This window comes from Fundulus heteroclitus, chromosome 7 (genome assembly GCF_011125445.2).
Source record: "Fundulus heteroclitus isolate FHET01 chromosome 7, MU-UCD_Fhet_4.1, whole genome shotgun sequence".
Classification (NCBI taxonomy): Eukaryota; Metazoa; Chordata; class Actinopteri; order Cyprinodontiformes; family Fundulidae; genus Fundulus; species Fundulus heteroclitus.
In genome coordinates, this window is record NC_046367.1 from 3398369 (window position 1) to 3415979 (window position 17611).

Genomic DNA, 17611 nt, shown 5'->3' on the forward strand with positions numbered 1-17611 from the left:
CACATAGAATGGATGAAAAATGGCAATGATATTGATAATGATAATGATCACAGTGATGATAGCAGTAATGCTAGCAATAAGACTATGAGCAGCGGCTGTAATTGTAGCAGAGTAGGAACACAGGGACAGCAGGAAACTCCCAATCACAGATCCAGCTTCCACAGCTCTAGGAACATCAATAGACTTAATATAAGAGTAGACGCCTCGTCGTTGGGCAGGTATATGCACATCTATGTCTAAATACAATAGCCTGTACTGTATGCAAGCTAAAAACCTTAAAAAAGAATGGTCTTGCACAGCTTTTTCCAAGTAGTGAGTCAGCCCGAATACATTTCCATGCAGCACAGGAATGAGATATCTTCTCTGATCCACGTTCACTACAACAGAACTTAACTTTTTTCTGCCACATACAATATGGTGGTGACGTTGACGCGTGAACCTGCGCCCAACGACGCGTCTACGTATATGATGTCTATGGGAACACCTGCAGGGAGTGATAGGAGGAGAGAGGAGGGGGACGAGAAAGCAAAGGACTACGGGAAAGGGAAAGAGTCCAGTTAGTAACATTGAACAAGGCCAAGAGCCGCGTGTGAAACTGGAGACTGCCTCTCTCCCCCGTTCAGGACTTACAAGCTTATGCGCTACATTGACGCAGAGTTTACTGAGTGTATATAGCTTCTGTGTATATATCATTTTACTTCTTATTTTACTGTATTCTTATTTTTTGTCTGCACCATCAATACCAAGTCAAATTCCTTGTAAGTGCAAACCAACTTGGGCATTAAACTTGATTCTGATTCTGGTTAATGGAATGAGGTTGCACCGGAAGGGAGAGAGAGAAAGAAGAGGGGAGCTCGGTTCATCATGGAAAATCCCAAAGACCACAAAAACCTTCTTAAAGGTATACTATGCAACCGGGGTTGATTTTCCAGCGAGGCTCCCCCCAGAGGGCGAAAGTAAAAGTGCACTGTTGTAAAGATGCTGAGCTGTTCTGGTTTCTCCGTCAAGCCAGGCGCGGTTGTTTTGAGTTTAGCAGACAGGCGAACGCAACGAAAAGTCGAAAAAATGGCCGTACAAACAATGACTAACACAGTGAAAGTATGAACATCAGGGTTTCCCGCAGCGCTATCTTGGTGAGGCGGCCGCGGCCAAACTCACGCTACCGCCTCGCCAACATTCAAAAAAAAATAAAAAATAATAATAATAATAAAAACTCGATATGCTTGCATGTTTATTTGACGTTAACACGCGGTTCTTTGTTGTTGTTTTCGTGCGTGCATATAGTGAATGGCAGGGCAAAAACACATGGAGTTCTCGCCGTAAAGCAAGACCGACTCTCGCGGTCTTGCACTTGTGGGTGCGGGCCGAGGGCTCTTGCAATTGCAAGTACGGTATTTCCCCCACAGACCACCAGGGCGGCCGAGAAAACCTTTGTTCGACCTGAAATGACTCATTTAATCATCCAAAACGGTATGGAACACATTAATTAACTGAAAAATGTTGCATAGTATGCCTTTAAAAGTAGCTCAATCAAAATGGCTATTTTTATGTAAACTCAGACAAAACCTGGGAAGTTATTCAATTCACCGTTGTCCACTTGATGAAGACTGGAAAACACAGAAATTGTGCTTTTCAGCAAGACACTGTCATGACTGTGATACAGTGGCTGGTGCAGAACCTAGAGACTGTGACACAGACTCTGAGCACCGTCGGACTTTGGCACTGTGGCTCTCTGCCTGAAAAGTGAAGTAGCTGCATTATATGCAGGCTGTCAGTTAAGCTTTTACATTTCAATAATTCCAGAAAACAAGTGTGCAAATCTGTAACAAAAATTATTTTAGATACACAGTCAATTCAAAATTGTTGATAATGTAGCATCCCGGTTGAAAAGATGGTCTCTCAAACTGATAATTCACAATCCTTCTATTGAAAAGCCCTGCTTGTGAACACACCTTAAGAGCTGCATATACAAAACAAATACATTATTAATAACTCTCACAGTATGTTTCTTTTAACATTTAACATTGCCCTTTAATATTTTACCGTACCGTTAAAAATAAATTAAATGATGCACCAAATTGTTCACCTCCATTTTATCTAAAAGATTGGAAATAATACTGCCAGACCTCATTAACAAAGACCAGACAGGCTTTATTAGACAAAGGCAAACCCAAGACAATATTCGAAAAACACTGCATATTATGAAGCATGTTAATCAGCATAAATTGGAATCTCTGATTTTGAGTTTAGACACTGAAAAAGCCTTTGATTCGGTACGGTGGGCTTTTCTATATAAAGTTTTATCAAAATTTGGCTTCCATTCAAACATAATTGATACTTTTGCCGCACTGTACGGCAAACCTACGGCCAAGATCAAGGTAAATGGGGATCTGACTAATAGTTTTACTCTACAGAGAGGATCCCGACAGGGCTGTGGCGCCTCTCCACTCCTTTTTACCTTATTTCTAGAACCCCTGGGGCAGTGGATACGACAAAGATCTGATATTAGTGGGGTTACAATGACAGCAGGGGAACAAAAACTGGCCCTATTCGCTGATGACGTGTTGATATTCTTAACACAGCCAAATCAGACACTCCCCAGACTAATGACAGTACTTGAGGAATACGGATCACTCTCAGGATATAAAATTAATGTTAACAAAACCCAGATATTACGTCTGAATTTTAATCCATCCATTAGAATTAAGAAGATGTACAAATGGAACTGGGACTCAGAACACATTAAATATCTGGGGGTAGTTCTGACAAAGGATTTAAATTGGTTAAAGCTAATTACGGATCCTTAACCTCAAAGGTAAAATCTGATTTACAGAGGTGGAACACTGTTCCCTTCTTAAATTTATACTCACGAGTGGAATCAATTAGAATGAATATTCTCCCTCGTATGCTCTACCTTTTTCAGTGTTTACCAAATAAAATTCCTCAGAAATATTTGATGATTGGGACAGGATGTTGGCAAAATACATATGGCAACATAAAAGAGCCAGGGTTAAATACAAAACACTTCAATTAATTAAAGAGAAAGGGGGATTGGGCCTTCCTTGTCTTAAGGAATATTACTACGCTGCCCAGCTTAGACCCTTAATCTGTTTAAGTTCGCCAACCTATTCTGCAGGATGGAAGGACATAGAAGTTGCTATTACAAAAGAGGTGCCTATCATGGCGCTATTGGCAGATACTAAATTACAGAAGACTGTATACTTCTGACTTTATGTATGATTCCCTACTAAATTCCTGGAATGAAATCATTAAAAGGTGTAAACTGGGTGAACTGTCCAATATTTTGAGGTGGTGCGCCTACGACTCTGAGTTTGTGCCAAATAAATATGATGATCGGTTTAAGAGATGGGTATCGAAGAACAGGGGTGTGAGAAAGACCTTGCGTCTTCTTTCACCCGCTCGAATGTTGTGTTGTCACATGTTGTTCTCAAGTGCGTTTAAAACTGGGAGGGCCAAAAGGGTGGGTGCCTAGCTCAGCTCACCCCCCCTCCGGAAGGCAGCTGGCACCAGCTCACACCCAACCCAGAACCCTCATCATCTAGATACAAATGGGGCAGAGGAAGCCATCAGGGGTGAGGCCTAAACAATCACACCCCCCCCCCCCCCCGCCCCTGATGCCTTACCCCTCCCCAATCCATGGCCTACATGTGTGTGTTGTAAGAATGTTATAAAAGAAAGTGTCTTAAGTTGTACAATAAAATTGGGGCTGAGAAATGCTTCACACTGCCCAGCAACTTCCCCACTCCCCAAGGTCCTACATGTGTGGCAGCGTGATGGAGCAGACAGATGAAGGCGTCCGGAGATGGGGAGGAAGTCCTCCCAGGAAGCCAGCTCCCTCGCTGGCTCCAATAGGCACCCCATTCTCCACAAACCTACCCGGAGAGGGAGGTACCACTAGCCGCGCCACTAAAGTCTGCGGGGTCAGAGGGTGGAGACAAGCGGTGAGGCCTGAATGCCAACTGCAAACTGAAACAAACACCCCAGCATCCCAAACCCCAAACGGAGTGTCAGGATAGTGCGGGGGAGGGGGGGGACACTCTAGTCAGCCAGCCAACCCGAGCCATGCAGACCCCTGTTCCCCAGATAGAACCAGCACCGAGAGCCGCTATGAACCAGGACTGAGACAAGGAGCCCGGACACAGAGCCATCCCAGCATTCCTCCCCACCCCCACTCACCCCACACACAAGCACACACACACACCGAGGAAAGAAAAATTATATTCAACCTACCCTGACACCAACATTCAAACAACTCCAACACCACATAAGACAATAGAAACCCAGGCTGGGTTCAACCCCCTCCCATTCACCCATTAGCAGAATCCACTCCCTAAAGAGAGACAATTTGACAAGTCTTCACATATCTGTCCCCAGGACATCTGAACTAAGTGTACATAACCACAGCCCCTGAATATAATTGTCAGGATTATTGCCTGTGCACTGTGAAAAGATATTTGTTCAAAATCTATCATCAATAATCTTTGACATGTATAGTGTATTCTATGAAAGGTTATGTATTGTATTAGTTGTTTCTAGTTATGTTAAAAGGTGTTAAACATATGAGACCAGGAGCTTTGTTCAAAACTGACTGATAAATCTACTCTTACTTTATAATAGGAAGAGATATTGAATCATCTAGTTTAGACAATGTCTTGTATTATTTAGACAATAATTTTGGGGGGTTTAGATCAAGGAACTCTAATGGAATTTGTAAACATGTACATTTAATATGTTGATTTTCTAAGATTTTTTTTGTCAAGAACATATTGTATATTTTATCTATTAAATGTAATAAACTCAGTTCCTTCAAATATATGTTCCAGGTATTCAGTACCTTTACTCTTCCATTAAGGAAAGCATTAAAGTTATCTTAAGAACCACGCAAAGACCATGGCCTGTTGGAGGGGGAAGATCAGGGCAAGAATCAGGCTAAAAAGCCTGCTGTGGGAACCAGCCTTAAGTTTTATATCTACTGAGCTTTACTCAATTGTTTCATTTAATTATTACTTGTTTAGTAATCACACTTTTTGTGTCTCACGAGTACTTTTGACTTGAGTATTTTGGTCCACATGACAAAAAGTTTGGATATCCCTGTACTGTCTCAATCAGCAGATAAATACAATTACAGAAGGGAAAGGAAGCTACTACTTCAACCCCCTCTCACCCTACTACTGAATGTTTTGTGTGAAAGACACTTCCAAAAAATTCTTCCAAATGTTCCCAGATTTTATTTTCCTGTCTGTATGCTGCCAGATAAATCTTTCTTCATTTTCCAGACTATAGCTGTGCGTCGTGTCAGCAGCTCCCCAGGTGGCCGTGATGTAGCTGTGCTGTGTGAGGGGTTAGTGCAGACTCCAGAAATCTGTTCGGTCTTTCCCGGTGACAAACACACACACGCACGCACGCACGCACGCACGCACGCACACACGCACACACACACACACACACACACACACACACACACACACACACACATACACACATACACACATACACACACTTATTGCTTCCAAAGGCAGAACAATCTGACCTGGACAAGTCTCAACCTTTACTTCATCATGCTTTAAAAAGGGTAAGACCTAAATGGTAGTAGAGTAGCTTTATTGTTTTTCTTTGGTTCTTATGCCTTTGTAGGTAAAACTGACACTAAGGCTATGACTGTTTCTCCCCCTCAGATTCCTCCTATTGTCCTAATAAGAAAAAAAACGTTGTAATCGCATTTAGAAATTCCAACAATATTCTCCATTTAACCCATCCCTTGGGTGGGCAATTTTACAGAGCTTGGGGAGCAATCTGTTGCTAAGGGTCTTGCTCAGGGCCCCATAGTGGTAGTCTGCAGGGTTTGAATAGGGTACCTGCAGCCTTCTGAATGCTTACATTCTGCAGTAGAATGTAAGCATTCTAGTCTAACCACTAATGCCGGGCATACACTGTAAGAGTTTTTGCTGTTTTCGGGCCTATTCTTCAATTGTGCGAGAATTTTTTGGATCGGGCCGAGTATCAGCTAAATCGTGCGTCCTCCGTTGTGTAGTATACAGGGGGTAACAAGGGGTGATTCGCCTCTCACAACCACCTCCGGATCAGGAATCGGACAATCGGATGAAAATCAAACATGTTTGAAATTCAGTCAGCCATTGTGAGTGATGGCGAGCGATCATGAACACGTCCTGCTGTTGAAGCTGAGTTACGACCGTCTACGAACCGATTTCCCCCAACCTTGCGCACTGAGCAAACAAGGAAATTCTTCATCTTAAACGAAAAAATGGGAGTAGAGAGAAGCATGATGGTGGTACGTGGGGTCATACTACTGAGGAGCAACTCATAGAATTGCCAAGGAAGTGCGTTTTGTTCTAGTGAGCCTCATATTTAACAGTGAGCATCGACACTTGTGCCTTTTTCTTCTTATACTGTTGACATTTGGCTTCCGGGTAGATGAGTCCGAGTAGCGCCATATCTCTTCGGGGCTGAGTCCGACGTGTAATTTTTGAACGTACAGTGTGAGCAGTCAGGTCGCATCAGAGCATATATTGTGAGCAGTGAACTTTTAAACCCTGCGGTTTCGTCGTACAGTTTGAGCTTAATATATGAGTCCCACGACTGAAAAAATCGTACAGTATGCCCGGCTTTAGTTACAGCTCCCCATTCAATGTTTTCATAAAAATTTGAATAATTCTTTCTTCAAATTTTCAATTACATTAGACAAAGCAAGGCAAGGCAAATTTATTTGTATAGCACAATTCAGTACAGAGAGAATGCAAAGTGCTTTACATGATTAAAATATAGGAAAATAATGCAGAATAAAAGCAAGTAGGAATACAATGTAGAAACAAAATAGAACATTGAAAACAGTTGGACTAAAAAAGTTGAACGCAAAAGTCGAAGGCAATCCTAAACAAATGTGTTTTTTTATATTCTTGATCTGAAGGAACAAAGGCTTTCCGCAATTTTACAGTTTTCTGGAAGTTTGTTCCAGATTAGTGGAGCATAGGAACTAAATGCTGCTTCTCCGTGTCTGGTTCTAGGTATGCAGAGTAGGCTGGAGCCAGACGACCTGAGTGGTCTGGAGGGTTGATACACTGATAACAAGCCTGTCATGTATTTAGGTGCTCAGGCATTCAGGGATTTATAGACTAACAGAAGTATTTTAAAGTCTATTCTCAGAGATACAGGGAGCCAGTGGAAGGACTTTAGAACTGGGGTGATGTGCTCTACTTTCTTAGTCTTTGTGAGGACACGGGCAGCAGCGTTCTGGATCAGCTGCAGCTGTCTGATCCACTTTTTAGGCAGACCTGTTTAAACTCCGTTGCTGTAATCAATTCAACTAAAAATAAACGCATTGATTAGTTTTTCCAGATCATGCTGAGACATTAGTCCTTTAATCCTGGAATTGTTCTTCAGGTGATAGAAAGCTGACCTTGTAATTGTCTTTAGATGCTTTTGGAGGTTCAGGTCTGAGTCTATCACTACACCCAGATTTCGGGCCTGATCAGTGGTTCCTAGCTGAAGCTGTGTGCTAACTTTTGATCTCTCCTCTATTGGTCCAAAAATTATTACTTCAGTTTTGTTTTGTTTTTTTCAATTGAAGAAAATTATGGCACATCCAGGCATTCATTTCTTCTAAACATTTCCTCAGTGCTTGAACTGGTTCATAGTCACCTGGTGACATGGCGATTTAAAGCTGTGTGTCGTCTCCATAGTTATGGTAGCTGATGTTGTTGTTTTTTATCATCTGAGAAAGAGGAAGCATGTAGATATTGAATCTACATTAAGTTAACAATCTTTAACAGATATTTTACCTCAAGTTAATAAAATGGCTCACGGAGGTTAAGGCTAAACATAGCATTGGCTATAATGAACATTATATTATTGCAAGAAATAGTACTCAGTTATATATTTTAAGCACACCAATCTATGTACATGGCGCACTCTTACAGGGGTTGGACAATGAAACTGAAACACCTCTCATTTTAGTGTGGGAGGTTTCATGGCTAAATTGGACCAGCCTGGTGGCCAATCTTCATTAATTGCGCATTGAACCAATAAGAGCAGAGTGTGAAGGTCCAATTAGCAGGGTAAGAGCACAGTTTTGCTTATAATATTGCAATGCACACAACATTATGAGTGACATACCAGAGTTTAAAAGAGGACAAATTGTTGGTGCACGTCTTGCTGGCGCAAGTCTTTGTGATGTATCAAGAGCCACGGTATCCAGGGTAATGTCAGCATACCACCAAGAAGGATGAACCACATCCAACAGGATTAACTGTGGACGCAAGAGGAAGCTGTCTAAAAGGGATGTTCGGGTGCTAACCCGGATTGTATCCATAAAACATAAAACCACGGCTCCCCAAATCATGGCAGAATTAAATGTGCACCTCAACTCTCCTGTTTCCATCAAAACTGTCCATAGGGAGCTTCACAGGGTCGATGCCAACAGCCTGGCTACTATAGCCAAACCTTTGGTCACTCGTGCCAATGCCAAACGTTGGTTTCAATGGTGCAAGGAGTGCAAATTTTGGGCTGTGGACAATTTGAAACATGTATTGTTCTCTGATGAGTCCACCTTTACTGTTTTCCCCACATCCGAGAGAGTTACGGTGTGGAGAAGCCCCAAAGAAGCGTAACACCCAGACTGTTGCATGCCCAGAGTGAAGCATGGGGGTGGATCTGTGATGGTTTGAGCTGCCATATCATGGCATTCCCTTGGCCCCATACTTGTGCTAGATGGGTGCGTCACTGCCAAGGACTATTGAACCATTCTGGAGGACCATGTGCATCCAATGGTTCAAACATTGTATTCTGAAGGAGGTGCCGTGTATCAGGATGACAATGCACCAATACACACAGCAAGACTGGTGAAAGATTGGTTTGATGAACATGAAAGTGAAGTTGAACGTCTCCCATGGCCTGCACAGTCATCAGATCTAAATATTATTGAGCCACTTTGGGGTGTTTTGGAGGAGCGAGTCAGGAAACATTTACCTCCACCAGCATCACGTCGTGACCTGGCCACTATCCTGCAAGAAGAATGGCTTAAAATCCCTCTGACCACTGTGCAGGACTTGTATATGTCATTCCCAAGACGAATTGATGCTGTATCGGCCGCAAAAGGGGGCCCTACACCATACTAATAAACGATTGTGGTCTAAAACCAGGTGTTTCAGTTTCATTGTCCAACCCCTGTACAGTTGAAACCAGAAGTTTACATACACTATATAAAATGAAACAAACTTTTTTTCTCACATTTGGTACCCTTGCATTTAAATTTAATGACTTGGGTCAAACGTTATGGATATCTTTCCACAAAAATCTCACAAAAGTTGGCAGGAACTTTGGCCCATTCCTCCTTAAAGAAATTGGTGAAACTGAGCCTTTGTTTGTAGGCTACCTTTCTTGCACATGCCTTTTCAGGTCTGTCCATATGTTGTCAGTTTCTGCAATCTGATGCAGAATGAAAAACCAAAGATGCATATCACATGATGAGTTAGGAACTTGCCAATTTTCCTAAGTAAAACTAAGGGCACACATAAACACTGATATTTTTTTTGTCATTTCAAATTGTTCAACTTCTATGCATTATCAAATTACAATTACGCTCACCTAATTGCTATTCCATTGACCAGCATAGTGAAGCAGCAGCACAGCAGTTTCTGTCATCACTTCCCTAAATATTTGCTCAGGCTCCTAGAGAGGGTCAGAACCCAAGAGTGAAGAGACCAGCAAAGCTCAAATTGCCAGGGGTGGATCCAGGATTTTTCAAAGGGTGGTGCTCACCTAAGGGTCATGGGGTCAAGGGTCATGGGGTCGAGACAATGTGAGGCTAAATGACCAAAGAATACCAAAGGGTTTTTTAATTGATAATATTTTAATGGATGAACATAAGTGGAATTAGCATGATTACCTTATTGTAATTGAAAATGGGTTTTTAAGTCAAAATCTCGTGCTTTTTACAGCATGCACAAGGTTAAAAAGTAGTTTGAAGAAAAAATTATCCTTATCAACAATTAATCAAATATTTTCTTTATTTCCAGAAATGATATTTATACAGAAAATGAAATAAAAAGACCCAAGGACTAAAGAACAGTTTTGTATGGTTCAAGTGACAAAAGAGTTTTAAAAATATACATGTATTTTAACAATATATTTTAACCATATAAACTATATTAAGAAAAAAAAAATACTTAGAAAGACCCAAGGACTTAAGAACAGTTTGGTATTGTTCAAGTGATAAAGTTTTTTTTTACATATTTAGATAAACCATGTTGAGAAAAAAAAACAAAGTTAAACCAATGAACGTGTACGGTGAAGTTAAGCCATAAGCATATAATAGAACTGTAAGACTTGACAAAGAATATTGTTCTCTTCTACAACACCTTCAACTTTATGATGACAATGATAATGGGTTTATGAATGTCAACCCTCTAGGATGCTTCTGGGCAAATATGTGTATGATTTTGTTGATGTCTAAATGAATGTCCTTGTGGACATACACCCTTACTGGCCACTTTATTAGGTACCCCATGCTAGTAACGGGTTGGACCCCCTTTTGCCTTCAGAACTGCCTCAATTCTTCGTGTCATAGATTCAACAAGGTGCTGGAAGCATTCCTCAGGGAGTTTGGTCCATATTGACATGATGGCATCACACAGTTGCCGCAGATTTGTCGGCTGCACATCCATGATGCGAATCTCCCGTTCCACCACATCCCAAACATGCTCTATTGGATTGAGATCTGGTGACTGTGGAGGCCATTTGAGTACAGCAAACTCATTGTCATGTTCAAGAAACCAGTCTGAGATGATTCCAGCTTTATGACATGGCGCATTATCCTGCTGAAAGTAGCCATCATGGGTTGGGTACATTGTGGTCATAAAGGGATGGACATGGTCAGCAATAATACTCAGGTAGGCTGTGGCGTTGCAACGATGCTCAATTGGTACCAAGGGGCCCAAAGAGTGCCAAGAAAATATTCCCCACACCATGACACCACCACCACCACCAGCCTGAACCGTTGATACAAGGCAGGATGGATCCATGCTTTCATGTTGTAGACGCCAAATTCTGACCCTACCATCCGACTGTCGCAGCAGAAATCGAGACTCATCAGACCAGGCAACGTTTTTCCAATCTTCTATTGTCCAATTTCGATGAGCTTGTGCAAATTGTAGCCTCAGTTTCCTGTTCTTAGCTGAAAGGAGTGGCACCCGATGTGGTCTTCTGCTGCTGTAGCCCATCTGCCTCAAAGGTCGACGTACTGTGCGTTCAGAGATTCTCTTCTGCCCACCTTGGTTGTAACGGGTGGTTATTTGAGTCACAGTTGCCCTTCTATCAGCTCGAACCAGTCTGGCCATTCTCCTCTGACCTCTGGCATCAACAAGGCATTTCCGCCCACAGAACTGCTGCTCACTGGATGTTTTTTCTTTTTCGGACCATTCTCTGTAAACCCTAGAGATGGTTGTGCGTGAAAATCCCAGTAGATTAGCAGTTTCTGAAATACTCAGACCAGCCCTTCTGGCACCAACAATCATGCCACGTTCAAAGTCACTCAAATCACCTTTCTTCCCCATACTGATGCTCGGTTTGAACTGCAGGAGATTCTCTTGACCATGTCTACATGCCTAAATGCACTGAGTTGCCGCCATGTGATTGGCTGCTTAGAAATTAAGTGTTAACGAGCAGTTGGACAGTACCTAATAAAGTGGCCGGCGAGTGTACATAAGTAGCAAAGCCACAAACCTTCCCTGTCCCATTGTTGACCTCAGCAAAGTTTTCACTGCTTTAAGGCCCGAGTTAGCACGTTCCACAGAAGCACTCGTAACAGGTATAACTGACAGAAGGTGACGAATCATAGAAATGTTTGGGTAGCACTTCATATTTGTTATCCTTAGAATTTCAGGGAGAGAGCTGGGTTTTTCCACTGATGATGACCACTTTGTGTGCCACAACTTCACTTCCTGCCTGAATGTTGATCCTGATGGTAGATCATCTTTATATGATGTAAAGATCTCTTTCTCACTCTCATCGTTCATCATATGCAAGTTGCTTGGCAATAGTTTTAAGCCTAGTATGTTTTCATAAAGGAGACCATTCTTAGTTTTAACAATAAAACTCATGTGGCTCTAAAGGGTTTAGATCAGACAATACACACCACACAATAACTATTGTATGCGTGTCAGTGTCCACTATTTGTTTTACTTTACACTCTTTTTTCATTACTTTTAAAAAACTGCAACAAAAGTTTAATTTTCATAACTTTCCCGTTACTTGAAAAAGTTTTCCTGAAATTGCATTACTTTACAACTTTACACAACTTGTGAGAACCCCATGTTTTCTCTTTATCAACATTTTCTAACGATCATCATACTTTTTTTCTGTGAGGAGAATATAAGATTAAGGCTGATCCATACTCCAATCTGGAAGGTGGCGGTAATGCACATAAAAGTTGTTTGCCAACCACTATTAAAAAAAGAGAAGAAGAAGAAGTAGTCGTAGAAGAAGAACAGGCTCGTCACTGCGCGCTATTATCCAAGATGGCCACGACCGGTGCGGCAGAGAGTGATGGATTAATTAGCGATAGTGATGGAGTTTCATGGATTTATCATTATCATCTCAGAGCGATTTGGAATATATAGAAGACTTTCTTGACAGCAACCTGATTTTTGACAAAATCCAGCCATACCAGTTTGAGGCAAGGAGACCAAAAAGGAACGATGTGAGTTGAATCTGTCTGCTGTGGCAGCGGTCTCCTTATTTTTGTGATGTTTTTCCACATGTATTGCTACATCAAACTGCCATGCACGTGGGCATTGTTGCTTCAACAATAGCTCTAGAAAAGTTCAACGGTGAAGTGCTCTGGGAATCCGAAATAATTGTTGTTTATCGCAGCTGTGTGAGCGTAGTGCCTCTCTGCTAAGAAACAACACAGGATGTCACGTCAGGCCGTCATTACTGCCCATATTTGGGCACTAAATGCCGCCCCCAGTATCTGTGATTGCAACGACAATTTATGCCGCGCCGGGTGTAGGTACCACTGAGCTATATAATACACTGGAGTGCTGATTTTGCCGAAAAACTGAAGTCACTGGCCGCCATCTTGCTACTCCCTACTCTCACAGAATACCATAGGATTTGGTTGCAACAACAAGCAGTTTTCTGACTGTGTGAAAATATTTCACAGGTAATTCTACAGTCAGTGGATGTACTAACACTATTAACTACTAGGAAATTAGGTGCTGAAATATTTTACATGTTATTCATATTAAATATATATATATATGTATATATAAGTAAGTGTATATGTATATATGTTAGGGCTGGGCAAGTTAACGCGTTAATTTCGCGTTAACTCATTAGACTATTAACGGCGATATTTTCTTTAACGCGCGTTAACGCATGTTGGTCACATGCTTTTATTTTGTGAAGGTCTGTTGCTGCGGTGTAGGGGTTTGAATCAGAACAGTAGGTGGCGATAATGCGCCAATAACCTCGCTGTCAGCCCAGCCTCAGATTCAAAGAGGAAGAAAGGTGCTGGCCGGAAAAAAACACAGCTGACATGCGGAAGGCGGTGTTTCCCGCAGGTACCGCGAGCGAGCTTAGGCGGGGCGGGGCGAGGCGAGGCGAGGCGGTGAGTTGGCGGCCGGAACAAGTTTTGTGCGGAGCGGAGCGGGGGGGGGGGGGTCTGCATCGACGCCGTCGGTGAAGTCGCTTCTCGTTTCAAAGCATCCATGTGTTTTTGCCTGTTTTTCCCTGCCATTCACTATATGCACGTAAGAAAGCAACAACTAAAAACCGTGTGTCAACGTCAAATAAACGCAAGCAACGCAAGCATATCGAGTTAGCAAGCATTTCAGTTTAAAGTTCTTCCAGCATGGAATATGACAGAAACAAGTTAGTTGGAACCACTGACAAGTTAAACTTTGGTATTGAACATAAAATGGTAATGCTGCTCCCTGCTGTTACCTCAGAAATTGCCTGTTTTGGTAGATTTTTTCCCCATAAAGAGAATTCCCTGTCAGTGGCAATAAGCTTTAATTTATTATTATTGCTATTTTTTGTTTTACATGTTTAAGTTGAGCTTTACACTAAATATGTGTTACTGATAAGTGCTACAAATGTTACAACACTTTTGTTCATATGGCAGCAGAACATTAAAATAAAAGTGCTCTTTACACTACTTTTGAATTCATTCTTGGAGTTTGTAAATACAATGCGATTAATCGCGATTAATCGCGATTAATCAGTGCGATTAATCGCGATTAAATATTTTAATCGTTGCCCAGCCCTAATATATGTATATATATATGTATACACATATGTAAATATGTTTTTGTACATTGTTATTTATATATTTATAAATGTATAAACATATATATTTAAATGAATAAAATGCAAAATATTTCAGCACTTTCTCAGTACTTGATATTTTTAGAACATAACATAAAACTATATGGCATTTGACATTTTAAAAGTCTTAAGCCCCCCCTGAACATGAGAAAATCCTCGTTATTCGATGCTGTAGCGCACATATTCCCTAGTTACTGGGGGGAAATAGGGAGTACCAATGTGGCGGCTGGTGGCTTCAAAGCGACTCGTTCAAACAGACGGTGATTAGCACTCCAGTGTATTATATAGCTCAGTGGTAGGTACCAGATTGACTCTGGTACCTACTGTAGTGTGTATTGATCTACTGCGATCTTGCAACAAAAAAAATAAAAAATCATTACAGTTAATGAACATTTTTTTTATTTGAATTACAATAAGCAAATTATGGATTGCAGTTGTGCATGCGCAAATCGTAAGAGTTTAAAAATTTTGGCTCCTTTGCAAAGCCAGCTGTCACTGTAATTTGTATGGGATGCCGGTAAGCAGACGTGAACATTAGGCACACAGGCGTTGGTTATAAGGCTTTAAAAGCCCCAATATACTTACCATTTTCAATTGCTCTACAACGGTGGCATTAAAAACGTGATTGCAAGGCTCCACCGAGTTCCCGCAGACGGAAAGAAGAAATGCAGTTGTAAACCTTGATTCACTCTTCACAATTTTCTAACAGAAAAGAATGATCCAGAGGGACTTGCCAGTTTTTTCCACACATTGTGTCTAATCTTCATCTTCATGTGGACTATCTAATCTTGAAACCGAGGAATCTATCAGGCTCAGGTCATCTGCTCTGTAGGCAATAGCCGACAGACGAATAGAACATATAATCAGCCTGACAGAAATATTATTTTGCCCACGGTCACTTTTTAAATAATTAAAATTTGTCCAGAAATAACAGAAAAGTTGATATGCCCCATTTCTAAATTAGTGGCACTATATACCGTCATGTCGCTTCACATGTTAATGTGGCCAAAACAACACTTAGGGTAATTGAGGTTTTGTGGGTTACTGAAATACAGTTTACATCATATTGCTTTAAAAACTACGGCAAGATATTCCTCTTAATCATCGCAGTAAGGTACGCTAGACAAAATTCAATTTTCAATTCAACTCAATTTTATTTGTATCGCGCCAATTCATGAAACATGTCATCTCAAGGCACTTTACAAAGTCATATTATACAGATTGAGTCAGATTATACAGATTGGTCAAATTTCCTATATAAGGGAACCAGTTGATTGCATCAAACTCCCGACAAGCAGCATTCACTCCTGGAGAAGCGTAGAGCCACAGGGAAAGTCGTCTGCATTGTACATGGCTTTGCTGCAATCCCTCATACTGAGCAAGCATGAAGCGACAGTGGGAAGAAAAACTCCCCATTAACGGGAAGGAAAACCTCCAGCAGAACCGGGCTCAGTATGAACGGTCATCTGCCTCGACCGACTGGGGGTTATAGAAGACAGAGCAGAGACACAACAAGAGAGACAGAAAAGCACAGAAGCACACATTTGTCCAGTAATCTGTTCTACATTAGATGTTATAGCGGGCGAGCCGTCTTCTCTGGATGATGTCACAGTTAACAGAACGCCAGACCAGGTGTACCTACTATGAAGATAAAAGAGAGAGAACGGAAACTTAAAGCAGAAATGACAACACGTAATGCATAATTGAAGAACAGTAGAACTCTATAGAGTGAGAAAGTTAGATCCTGATGTCTTCCAGTAGCCTAAGCCTATAGCAGTAAAACTATAAAGGTAGCTCAGAGTAACATGAGCCACTCTAGTTATAAGCTTTGTCAAAAAGGAAAGTTTTAAGATTAGTCTTAAAAGTAGACAGGGTGTCTGCTGCCTCACGGACCAAAACTGGCAGTTGGTTCCGCAGGAGAGGAGCCTGATAGCTAAAGGATCGGCCTCCCATTCTACTTTTAGAGACTCTAGGAATCCACCAGCAGACCTGCAGTCTGAGAGCAAAGTGCTCTGTTAGGAACATATGGGGTAATCAGAGCTCTGATATATGATGGAGCTTGATTATTAAGGGCTTTATAAGTTAGAAGAATTTTAAATTCTATTCTTGATTTAACAGGAAGCCAATGAAGGGAACCTAAAATTGGAGAAATATGATCCCGCTTGTTGATTTTCATCCGAACTCTTGCTGCAGCATTTTGGATCAGCTGAAGACTTTGAACTGCATTTTGTGGACTTCCTGATAGGAAAGAATTACAATAGTCCAGCCTTGAAGTAACAAATGCATGGACTAGTTTTTCAGCATCACTCCTGGACAGTGATACCATGATAAAATACAAAAGCATTTTATCATGGTCTGATGGTATTTGCTGTCAACACATATCTCTGTGCTCTAGGGCATCTTGAGATTGTCAACCCGTACAGTGCTTCAGAGGTACTTTTGCATTACGAGACCGCTGCGGGGAACCTAGAACCTGCTTCCAGCCCCTTCACACTTCATTACAGAAAATATTTCTCTCCCGCACCACAGTGTCATTCTCTGTTTTTCAAACTACACAATCCCCCAAATAAGATTAACTTTAGTGTCCCGGCTTAAGACAGAGATGATGTCCCTGCAGAAGTCAGACCATAGACATAATATAAGAGTAGACGCGTCATTGGGCGGGATCTGCCTATGCTGCGATGCGTCAGAGCGTCCGCCATCTTAAATGTGGCAAATCTGCAGTTACTCAGTCACTTAAACAGTATCAGAGGGACTTTAATCTCTGAATATACTTTGTATTCGTAGTATTTTTTTTGTAATATTACAAGTTTATTTTCGTATCCCTTTAGCTTAATTCTCCTGAATTTATTCTCGTAAAGAATAAAAATATTTAAAATAATCTAACCTGGCCCTATTACTCCAGGAGTGAAATAATTCTGCAAACTGTGACTATTCTGGAAATGTTCCCCCTTAATTCTCATAATATGATGTTTTTATCATAACATTATCACTTTTGTGTTTGTTTGTTTATTTTTACTTTATTCACCTAGGACTTTTTTCCTCATGTTATTAATTTTACCTCTTTAATACTCACCCAAAAAGTCTGTTCCTAAAGGTTCACATGTGACATGGTTTTATGAAATAATGAAGACCACAATTTTATATTTAACAAATTGATCCTTATATTCATAACACATACACACAAATATATATATATATATATATATATATATATATATATATATATATATATATATATATATAT

At 41.0% G+C, this 17611-nt stretch overlaps 1 protein-coding gene across 1 annotated transcript in view; it reads left to right on the top strand.

Annotated features, from left to right (window-relative positions):
• wdr4 (WD repeat domain 4) overlaps positions 1 to 17611 on the top strand; it is a gene marked incomplete in the record, with an annotated part of 104418 nt that overhangs the window by 84014 nt on the left and 2793 nt on the right. The window contains 1 exon segment of the mRNA XM_036138764.1: positions 5298 to 5362. Within this exon segment, the coding sequence (XP_035994657.1) occupies positions 5298 to 5362 (65 nt within the window).